Source organism: Sinocyclocheilus rhinocerous, unplaced genomic scaffold, assembly GCF_001515625.1.
Source record: "Sinocyclocheilus rhinocerous isolate Xijiao unplaced genomic scaffold, SAMN03320098_v1.1 scaffold547, whole genome shotgun sequence".
Taxonomy (NCBI): domain Eukaryota; kingdom Metazoa; phylum Chordata; class Actinopteri; order Cypriniformes; family Cyprinidae; genus Sinocyclocheilus; species Sinocyclocheilus rhinocerous.
Window position 1 is genome coordinate 153,439 of NW_015662974.1, and position 11,663 is coordinate 165,101.

Here is an 11,663-nt window from a genome sequence, read left to right on the forward strand (position 1 = left end):
TATAAAATAATGTGTCCTCTTCTTCTTTGTCCTAAACTCCTGAAATATCGGTGTCTCCTATTTAAGAGCAGCCAATGCAATTTTGGAAAGAAATCAATCAAACCTGTATGTGTGTGAAAATAATTGTTAACATTTTCATAAGTAACTGTAATTTAATTACACTTTTTTTTTTTTTTCTCAGTAACTGTAACAGATTACAGTGACATTTATTTTGTAATTAAATTATGTAATTCCCCAACACTGGTCATAGTATGTTGTAGCAACAATGCAATCAACCCTCTTCTGAGTGATTGAGAAGCTTTCAGTGGTTTTAATCGCTATATGTGACCATGGACCACAAAACCAGTCATAAGGGTAAATTTTATGAAAGTGAGATTTATACATCATGAATAAATAAGCTTTCCATTGATGTATGGTTTGTTATGATAGGACAATATTTGGCCGAGATACAACTATTTGAAAATCTGGAATCTGAGGGTGCAAAAAAATCTAAATATTGAGAAAATCACCTTTAAAGTTGTCCAAATGAAGTTCTTAGCAATGCATATTACTAATCAAAAATTTTGAAAAAAAAAAAGAAAAGAACATAAATCTTTTATGTTTTATAACTGCTTAACTGCTTTGTGACCAATATATGGCCATCAGGAGTTCATGGGGGTATTATACAACGCTTGATTTTTGCTGTGGCATGAAAAATTGGGAGAGGGGGGGTCGCATCTTTGACACTTTTTTCACCATTGACTTCCAGAAAATTTTCTGACGGTTACTGTTAGGCAGTGCTGGGAAGGTTACTTTGTAAATGTAATAGGTTACAGTTTACAGGTTACCCTATTTAAAATGTAATAAGTAGTGTAACTATTTCAATTGCTTTATTAAAGTAATGTAACTGATTACATTGGATTACTTTTTGATTACTTTTCTAAATTTAAAATATTTTCTACTGTTAATCATTTTGAAACATTTAAAGCAGGCAGGGTTAACCTTACAGTAGAACTCAACACTGATTATTGGCAGACTTTCAAAAGCCTGCATCACTTGAATTAAGATTATAATCATTTAATTTTAAAGCACAGCCACTACAAAATCAGACTTAAGCACCTTTTTTACTTTGAGATCAATCTGATTCTGGTTAAATTCTGATCGTTCTGGTTAAATACAGGTTTAAAATCATAACAAGAAATAGTTTGATAGCTATGATACTGTTTTTAAAATCAAATCTTTTCACAGCTATGACAGGAAACACTGGCATCTAACAATGCCTTGGGGAAAAAATCAGTTAATCTTAAAGCATATGCATAAACCCAAATAGGAAATTAAACAGTTATCGAATAAGCATGCATCTTATTCTGTGTTCTAAACTCCTGAAACATTGGTGCTTCGTATTTTAGAGCAGTCACTGCAATTAAGAAATAAATGAATCAAATCTGTATGTGCGTGTTTGTGTGAAAACCCCCTTTGTAATTGTTAACATTTTCATAAGTAACTGTAGGCTAATTTAATTACACTTTTTTTTTTTTTCTCAGTAACTGTAACAGATTACAGTGACATTTATTTTGTAATTAAATTATGTAATTCCCCAACACTGGTCATAGTATGTTGTAGCAACAATGCAATCAACCCTCTTCTGAGTGATTGAGAAGCTTTCAGTGGTTTTAATCGCTATATGTGACCATGGACCACAAAACCAGTCATAAGGGTAAATTTTATGAAAGTGAGATTTATACATCATGAATAAATAAGCTTTCCATTGATGTATGGTTTGTTATGATAGGACAATATTTGGCCGAGATACAACTATTTGAAAATCTGGAATCTGAGGGTGCAAAAAAATCTAAATATTGAGAAAATCACCTTTAAAGCCCCAGCGACTTAAGACTGCTTTTGTGCTCCAGGCTCACATATAATGAAAAATATAGATTTTTTTTAACACCGTATGATTGTTTTACAGATTGAGTGTGATTATGGCACCATTCACCATTTCTCCACATCATCCGCTGCCGTATCAGTGCGGTTTACCTCAGAAAGGTCTGTTGATGCAATCCGAGACGAGTCCTGAGCTTTGGTCCGGTTCACCTGGAGATCCTCATCGCAGAACGTCCATCGAGAAGATCAGAGTCGGTCTGTGGCAGCTCGTCCAGAGAGTCCTGAACTTCTGTACGAGTGTGACCGAGCTCCTCCGCTCCAAGATGTTTCTCTTCATTTGTGTGGGAAAAAACATGACCATGACCGGCGAGCTGAAGAAGAGCGGCGTGGAGGAGGTCTTGGAGAGGCCTGGAGGCGAAATCAGCGATGGAGCTTCAGAAATGAAGGTCGTTGTGGAGTCTGATGATGATGAGCGGGAATCGTCTGCGTTTGACTCGGATGAAGAGGAAGATGATGAAGCCAGGCTCTCTGATGAAGAAACCGATGAGGAGGAGGAGGACAAGGAGGACTGTGAGACAGAGGACGAGGACTCTGAATGGTCTGATGAGGATGAAGCAGACTCTGAGGCTTCAGCAGAGAGTCTTGAGCTTTGGGAATCGTTTCTCAACAGCGGTGACCCCTACAACCCTCTGAGCTTCTGCTCGTCCATCGGCTCCAGAACAAACACGGAGCAAAAGCAGCAAACTCAACCTCCGCCAGCGACAAGACCAGAAGAGAGTGAGCCAAATCCAAAACCACACTCAAAGGAGGGCGGGAAGAAGGTAAACATGTTTGTTTGTTTTCATATTATATGTTTATTATTTATATTTTCATTAGCGCTGTCAAACGATTAATCGCATTCCAAAATAAAAGTTTTTGTTTACATAATATGTGTATATTTATTATGTATATATAAACACACACACATGCATGTATATATTTAAGAAAAATGGGTTACTTTTATATATTCCATATATATGATATAATTTATATATGTAAATATTGTGTGTGCCTTTATACTGTATATACATGATAAATATACAGAGTACACACACTTTTATAACTTTTATTTTGTATGCGATTAATCGTTTGACGGCACTAATTTTCATTATATTATTACGTTATTTTATATATTAGCATTTAGATTTTTAGTTTAAGTTTTAGTAATTTTATTAGTCTGTTTTTTTTTATTTTAGTACTTCAGCTTATTTTATTTCCGTTTTTCAAGGCAACATTTCTAATTTGCGTTTTTTCATCTAATATTTATATTTTATTTCAGCTCTTTCAATTAAAGGTAAAGCAGCTTTTAATCATGTTAGTGAACAACACCGATGCAACACTATTTTAGATGTATAGAGAAAACAAACGGAATTAAAAAAAGTACTATTATATACAACAGTATTTAATATAAATTAAACAATATATAAATAGTGAAATGTAAATAAACAGTTATAAAATAACAAATAACCATAAACCCCTATTTATAATATTCTAAATTATATATAATTTTAGGTATTAAATGCTAGGCAGCATTTATAATTTATTTAAGTTTTTTTTTTTTTTTTTTTATATATATTTTCTTTTATTTCAGTTAATGTTTATTGTATTTCAAATAATAAAATTGTTTTATGGTTTTAGTTTGAGTTAACTATAATAACCCTGGTATGATGCCATTCACCATGTAAATATACTCCATTAGTGGCAAACAATTTAGCAAGCAGTCAAATTATTTGCAATTTATAAACAGGAATTGATTGTTTTGTTGCTTTCATTGTTGCTTTCATATCATGAATCCATAAATTGTTTCAATTTTTTGTTTTTATCAGTGCTCATCTGTTACTTTGCATTTTATTTTGGTATCTTTGGGATACTATTATAGTTTTTATTTTATTATAGTTGTTATTATTATTAGTGTGTGTGTGTGTGTGTGTGTGTGTTTCTATTTTAGTTTAATTTTAGTTAACAATAAAACCCCTTTCATAAACAAGTTATAAGCTGGTAAATGCTTCCTGGTAAATAGTCTTTGTTCTAAAAAATACAAATTGGACAAATACCTAAGAAAATGAGTATTAAAGTAATAAAAAGCTATATTTTCTTTTATTTCAACTTTATTTCAATTAACAAATGGTTTTTAATAATTTCTGTTTTGTACAGACAAAACAAACTGAACCAAAAACTGATAAAATAATAATAATATTTACAACAGTATTCTTTTATTTAATTGCTTAAATTAGTTAAGTACTTAAATTAGTACTTAAATAAGTTAATAGTAACAAGTCAATAAACAGTAATAAAATAATAAACAATTTTTGGTATTGTGAATTGTACATAATTCTAAAAAAAAAAAAATTTCACTTTTTGGCAAAAGTGATGCATGATTGAGCAACAGGCCAGAAATAAAAGGTTCATAAGACAAAGTCGGTGAATGTGAATGTGTCACGGTCTTGTCAGCAGATTATAGTTGCTATAATGCCAGCTGCATGACTAACATGCGTAAGGTTAGGGTTTGAACAGAAACTCTAGTGTGTGCTCCTCTGATAACAGGCCTGTGTTTTGTGTTATTGCAGGTGTGTTTCAGTGATCAGCTGACTGTGCGCCCCCTGGTGGCGTGGAGTTTCGCGAGCCGGGCCGCAAGGGACGGCTCTTGTTGGATGCAGATGGCCAGAGACCGAGAGCGTTTCAGAAGAAGAGCGGAGAGCATCGAGATGCTCCTTGAGCCCTGCCTGACGGCTGAACACCGAGCCGGAGTGTGGGAGAGACTTCAGAGAAAAACATCCTCATAATGCATCATCCTCCAGCTTAATGTGTTATTATCATCATAATGTAGCAGTTGATCTAGATGTTGGTGTAGTTTTTGGTGCTTTTAGTTTTGTGTGTAATTACTGTGTAATTTCTGTTGTTACAGTAGCGTGGTGCACTTTATTTTTATGTCTTTTGTCTTATTGGGATTTCATTTTGTGTTTTGCACATGTATAATTTTACTGTACTACAAAACACTGTAATTCTAAGACATTTCGTATTTTATATGGCAGCTGAAAAATATTAAACTTTTCTGTTTCTTGCTTCTGTTCTTGTTTGTGAGTTATAATATTTCAACGTGTACATTTTTGCACAAGTTCACCCAAAAATAATTTAAAAAGTTGCTAAAACTTTACCCATCCTCAGGTCATCTGAGATGTAGATGAGTTTGTTTCTTCATCAGATTTGGAGAAATGTAGCATTGCATCACTTGCTCCGCAATGGATGCTCTGCAGTGAATGGGTGCCGTCAGAACGAGAGTCCAAACAGCTGATAAAAACATCACCGTAATCCACACCAATCCAGTCCATCAGTTAACAATCCATCATTAAGATGTTTTAATCTTTAAATCGCTGCTTCTGGCCAAAATGAGAGTTCACAATCCATTATTTTGCTTCCTCTAGTGATAAAGTCCATCCTGTTGCTCCATTAAAAGACACCGACATATTTGTTTTTGGCTTGTAAACACTGCTTGATCTGTGCAGATTTCTCTCCAGATTCAGACGAGATGACTTTTTCACTGGAGAAAGCGTTATTATGGATAGAAGACTCGTATTTGAAGTTAAAAAAAGCCTTAATGATGGATTTATTTCTTACAAACATGCAGCTTTTGTCTTCTCAAGATGTTAGCTGATGGACTGGAGTGGTGTGGATTATTATGATGTTTTTATCAGCTGTTTGGACTCTCATTCTGACGGCACCCATTCACTGCAGAGCATCCATTGATGAGCAAGTGATGCAATGCTACATTTCTCCAAATCTGATGAAGAAACAAACTCATCTACATCTTGGATGGCCTGCGGGTCAGTACATTTTCAGCAATTTTGAATTTTTAGGTGAACTATTCCTTTAAATATTTTTGCATGTTTACAAATAAAATGTATATGAACTTGACGTATTACAAATATTGCTTAAATAGGTCTTTTGGTGAGATATAGCATGTTATACAACAGGACAGGCTAGAAAATGTCTACTACAAATATAAACACATTCTATGCAGCCATTTACAACAACATCACCTTTCCACCACAGTATCAATACGTTTAGAAATGTTAGAACGTGTTTTAGAAGGGTTAGGTGCTTGTTTAAGCATGAACATATTAAGAAAGACTGTTCAAACATGTTAAGTTGCAGCATGTTTTTATTAAATAAGGTGTAAAAATACAGTCAAACTCATTTGGTTACAAAACCATTATTTAGTGGTAGTTACAAAATTATTAATCGGTTACAAGTCACAAAATAAATAGTCTTTGTATACTTGGTCCCTGTGTTGCATCTGGGTCCGGGGGACAGAGACCGAAAACACTCACACACGTTTGTTTCTGTGAATTGTGGGGACTTTCCATAGACTTCTATTACTTTTATACTGACTAAACAATATTTTTGATCCCCCTAAGCCTACCCCTTACAGAAAACCTGTTTGCATTGTTACACTTTCAGATAAACATCATTTACTATTTTTAATCATTTTGGGGACCGGCAATGTCAAAAATTTCAGGTTTTACTATACTTGTGGGGACATTTGGTCCCCACAATGTAGCATAAACAAGTACACACACACACACACACATCTTATAGCCATTGCATTGCCTTACAGTACATATTGTGCATTGCATGAGCAGAAAGTTACACAAAATCACACTGCTTTAGAAAACTACAGCTCTGGATGAGTGGCGAAGCATTAAGAAACTGAGGCGATCAGTTTCTCTTTGAAATACTGATGCAATTTTGTGGCATCGGAAGAAAGCAGCATGAATGTGTCATCGGTGTACAAACCACAGCTGAATCTGTGCTTTTATTGCATACTATACACAAGGTTTTTGGTATTTGGATAAATCATTGTTCTGTTTTGCAATGATCAAATGATCAACGGCAATCTGTTCTTTGACAAATGAAGATACAAACTGCAAAAAGCCTTTAAAGTGTAAAAATAAAGGAAAAAATTGAGAAAGCATTAGGCTATATATAGATATAAACATTGTTTTGTGTGAAGACATTCAGAAAAGCAAGGACAAACTTTCTTTCTCAAGGGAGATTTCCTGTACATTCAGATCAGCAAACTATTGTCATGCAGTGCTTTAAAATCAGTCAAATACACTGCATTCATTTCACAGTAGTGCAACATAGTTCAGAATATCTAGAATCTAGCATCCAGTTTATGCTGCGTTAAATATAGACATCATAACTCAGTATAGAGGTAATAACCTCAATGTTTTTCCCTGACGGTGGAGATGATTGTGTCCTAAAACTTAAAATAAATCAATAGTACTTCAAATGATGTACCTTCACATGAGATCCTCCATATCGAAATGAATTGATTGCTAAATGAATGTTATGGAATAAATGCATGCGAATAGTGAAAACTTTTCCTTTTGTGTAAAGCTGCGTTCACACCAACAGGTGTCAGTATAAAGTCCAACAGCTTTCTTACGTTAGCCAGTCAAACAATGAAAAATCACTTGGTGCAGCTTTTCATTTTAAATGTATACATTGTTGTCAAAAAAAGGCAACTAGTAGTACTACTGTGAAATAACATACTTTGTGTTAACAGTTATATAACACTCATCTGTGGCTGAGCTGCCTCGTTACAGGTGCAGATTAATTTTAATGTACAAATAAACATGATCCTCATATTTGATTTCAGGCTCAATTGCTTTTAAAAGTCCCCTTCCTTTTTTTGTTTTGGCAACTAGTAGTACTACTGTGAAATAACATGCTTTGTGTTAACAGCTATATAACACTCATCTGTGGCTGAGCTGCCTCGTTACAGGTGCAGATTAATTTTAATGTACAAATAAACATGATCCTCATATTTGATTTCAGGCTCAATTGCTTTTAAAAGTCCCCTTCCTTTTTTTGTTTTAATATGTGAACTACCGCTTAAAGCTTTGGAATGCTTAGAATTTTAAAAATGTTTTTGACAGAAGTCTCTTATGCTCACCGAGTCTCTTACTCTTGATCAGATTTACAGTAAATATTATTACAATTTAATGTAACTGTTCTCTACTTTAATATACTGTAAAATGTAATTTATTTCTGTGATCAAAGCTGAATTTTCAGCATCATTACTGCAGTCTTCAGTGTCACGTGATCTTCAGAAATCAGTATAATATGCTGATTTGCTGCTCAGTTAATTATGAGTTATTATTCTGGATTGTATTTTTTTTAGATAAATAGAAAGTTCACAAGAACTGCATTTATTTGAAATATTTTGTAACATATTTTGTTACAGTCATTTAATGCATCCTTGCTCAATAAAAGTATTCATTTCTTGATTATTATTATTATTTTTTTTTAATTACCCTAAAGTTTTGAATGGCAGTGCATCATGGTTTACACAAAAATTGTAAGCAATAATATTTCACAATATTGCTGTTTTTACTGCATTTTTGATCAAATAAATGCAGCTTTGTTGAGCAGAAGAGACTTCTTTCAAAAACATAAAAATCTTTATTATATGAAACACCATGTAACGTTGTACCATGAAATCCTGCATCACACATTTTTTCCTCCCAAAGTAAGCTTACAGCTGATTTTGTGCTATTAGGATACTAAATAACACTGACTGACCGTCATCCTTCCCCAAAAGCAAAACCAGGATTCTCCTTCGTGTGAAAGTCTATTACAAAGTGCACTGAAGTGTAGTCGGACACCTTGGGAAGCACAGGCTAAGTCACCTTAATAGAGGGCTTCCTGTGCACACACAGAAGAGTGACGTACGGCACCCCGATAAAAGCCCATTTCTCGCTGGGCCAGAATCTGACGACGGGCCCCTGCTCTGGAGCCTCCGACGCCGCGTCAAAATAAGCAAAGCACACACATCCCAGATAAGACGCCAGGCAGATGAGGATATGCCTGAACACACGGACAAAGAGAAACATGTAGAGCAAATAATATCACGATAATCACAAAACAAGCAATTATTGACATTTCTGCAATGGATATTAGCCCACGAATGTGAATAGAGAGAAACTTTGTACAGTAATATGAGCCACGGTGTTTCTAATTTAATGTTTAAGCTTTCAGAATTTCCATTTTTTGGCAAATTATCGATTTCAATGTTGAAAAAATTTTTTTTACAATAATTGAAAAAAAAGTACTTCGGGATGAAGAAAACATGGACTGGTATTAAAGTTTTATTAAAAGTGCTTTCAGATTCAACTGGATTAGTAACTGTAATAACTTACAAACTTCTTTTGAGCCGAATCCCATAAAATATATACTTTACAAAAAATATAAAATACTATAAAAATAGTTTTAATACTTTACGGTCACATTCAGTTAATGTTATTTTAGTATCACTGATATACTAGTTTTTGGTTAATATTTTGAATTAGATTTTATTTTTATATTGTCTGTTTTCTCTTTCATTTTAGTTAAAGCTTTAGGAATTTTGTTGTGAGTTTGTGTCATTTTTATTATTTGTTAAATTTCTATATAATTTTTATTTATTGGTTTTAGTTATTATAGTACTTCAAGTTAAACTAAACAAAAATGAGAAATGCTGGAATAATTTTGATTAATATATTTTATTGTATTTTAGTTCACATTTTATTTCCAGCAGGGGCGTAGCCATCATTTCAGAAGTGAGGGGGACAGAAATGTTATATATATATAAAAAAATAAAATAAAAAAATTATATATATATCGGGACACGTCCCCCGCGTCCCCCGCGTAATCTACGCCCCTGATTTCAAGCAACGGAAATGTTTTTATGGTTTTAGTTTTAGTTGTACTTTAGTTTTAGTGGTCACATGAAATGCAGGTAAACAAATAAAATATCCTTTTTTCACTCTTTTACTTTAATGTCTTCATGTTTTTGTGTTGAAAATTCTCAAATTATTTTTCATTTTAGCGATTTCGTTAATTATTAGCTCACAAACCCCAGTTTGGGAAACCCTGCCCAGTAGTAGAAGTACATTGAGTGGGGTATTGTATTAAAAGCAATGTGTTCACTAGATGCTGTATGTTGAGTGCACTTGATTACCAGGCACAGTGTAGATACGGGAAGTTGACAGATGACCACATCTCACAGAAAATGCGATCGCTGATCCAACACACGAGCGCCAGAGTCCACCACAGACCCGAGAGCAGACCCAGCTTAAACACACGCAGGTTATCACACCTACACACACACACAACTCATGACGTGTAAAATTAAAAAATTTTTTTTAAATTAAATTAAATTAAATTAAATTAAATTAAATTAAAAAAAAATAAAAAATAATAATAAAATTGAAATAAAATATAAAGTTAACTGAAATAAAAGTTTGTTTATTTATATTTTATTTAATTCCAGCTAACTGCCAAACCAACATTGCTCATTTTTATTTAGTTTAACTATTAAATGCAGTTCTAATAACTAAATAATAAATAACTAAATACATGATAACTACAACTTAAAAAATAAAAACGAATAAAAAACTATAATGACATTAATAAAATAATGAAACTGACAAACACACAACAAAATGACTAAAACTTTAACTAAATTTATAATGAATACAGAAAATATAAAAATAAAAAGAGATTAAAAATATATTTTAAAAAATCTGTTACTTTATCATTGAAATACTATGAAAATTTGTATTAATATTTTGAATCTTTTTTTTATTTTTATATTTTCCATTTTCATTTTAGCTGAAGTTTTAGTTATTTTGTTTTGTGTTTTTGTCATTTTTAGTTATTTTTATATACATGTCTACACAGTTTTTATTATTTTTTACTTCAGTTCTAGTTAATTTAGTACATCACCTTAGAAATGTTTCAGATGCAAAATTTTATTGCAAGTAACAAAAATGTTTTATGCCTTTAATTTTATTTTCATTTTTAGTTAGCTATAATAATCCTGATATCAATGCTATAATGCTAAAATAACATGCATAACATCACACGGCACGGCTTGTTGAGGAGAGATTGTGTACCGCAGCTGCTACTTTTATAAGTGATTGCACTTATGATTATCTCTAGTTCATCTGATTTAGCACTGGATAGACATCCAACAGACTGTCAGCTTGACATGAAATAACTGTAAACGATGCTGTTCCATTCGAGAGTGATGTTAGTCACGATTCTCCACAGACGGGATCACGCTGCTGATCATTTACACACACAGAGAAACCCAATCTGTCTCGTTATAACAGTGAACAAACACAGCAGATATCAGATGAATGTTTATCACACAGCCATGAATGCCAGTGTTATTGTTTCTGAAATCAAAACTATTTAAAAAATTACTTTCAAATTATTATCAATTAAAATAAAGCTGAAATAAATGAAATAAAATAAATGTAAAATTATATATATATATATATACTTTTTGTATTTATTTTAATTTTATATAAAAATATAAATATTACTTGGAAAAACTTTAAAAAACAAACAAACAAAAAAACAACTTAAATTAGAAATTTTGCCTTGTCCACTAACTAAACTAAAAATAAATAAATGTTATACAGAAATATATATAAAACTAATAAAGATGATTAAAACGCATAATAAAATGACTAAAACTAAAATTAAAATAAAAAAACTAAAATATAAAATAAAAGCCAATTCAAAATATTAATAGTGTATTTGTATACAGTATAATTAATACTTAAATACTATTGATTAGTGCCCAAATTATGAAAACTCTTTTAAAATATACTCTATAATAAAGATGTCAAGTCATTTGAGTCTGGGCTCACAGAGGAGGAAGAAAAAGAGAGAGAGAGAGACATAGAGAGAGAGAGAGAGAGAGA

The 11,663-nt window shown here is 32.4% G+C and overlaps 2 protein-coding genes across 4 annotated transcripts in view; one reads left to right on the forward strand and one right to left on the reverse strand.

The window, feature by feature from the left end:
• The first annotated feature begins 1,871 nt into the window (after positions 1 to 1,871).
• ppp1r15a (protein phosphatase 1, regulatory subunit 15A) lies at positions 1,872 to 4,964 on the forward strand. Of its 2 annotated transcripts, none has more exons than XM_016538923.1 (2): positions 1,872 to 2,684; positions 4,470 to 4,964. In XM_016538923.1, exons 1-2 carry the CDS (start codon positions 1,962 to 1,964, stop codon positions 4,683 to 4,685), a joined length of 939 nt encoding a protein of 312 aa, XP_016394409.1. In that variant the 5' UTR covers positions 1,872 to 1,961; the 3' UTR covers positions 4,686 to 4,964. The 2 variants fall into 2 exon arrangements, with proteins under 2 accessions (XP_016394409.1, XP_016394411.1); XM_016538925.1 differs by having other exon boundaries at positions 1,872 to 2,669.
• Positions 4,965 to 8,337: 3,373 nt separating this feature from the next.
• Positions 8,338 to 11,663, reverse strand: part of acer2 (alkaline ceramidase 2) — a 12,232-nt gene continuing 8,906 nt past the window's right edge. Inside the window, exons 5-6 of one of the 2 annotated variants that reach the window (XM_016538930.1) lie at positions 9,908 to 10,045; positions 8,338 to 8,775 (exon numbers count right to left, since the gene is read on the reverse strand). In XM_016538930.1, the coding sequence (XP_016394416.1) occupies positions 8,589 to 8,775; positions 9,908 to 10,045 (325 nt within the window). In that variant the 3' untranslated portion in view covers positions 8,338 to 8,588. The remainder of the gene's footprint in view (positions 8,776 to 9,907; positions 10,046 to 11,663) is intronic. The other variant, XM_016538931.1, reaches the window with a different exon arrangement.

Coding starts and splice junctions, on each gene's coding strand:
- ppp1r15a (XM_016538923.1), top strand. CDS start 1,962: ATGGCACCATTCACCATTTCTCCACATCATCCGCTGCCGTATCAGTGC. Junction 2,685..4,469: donor CAAAGGAGGGCGGGAAGAAG/GTAAACATGTTT, acceptor GTGTTATTGCAG/GTGTGTTTCAGTGATCAGCT.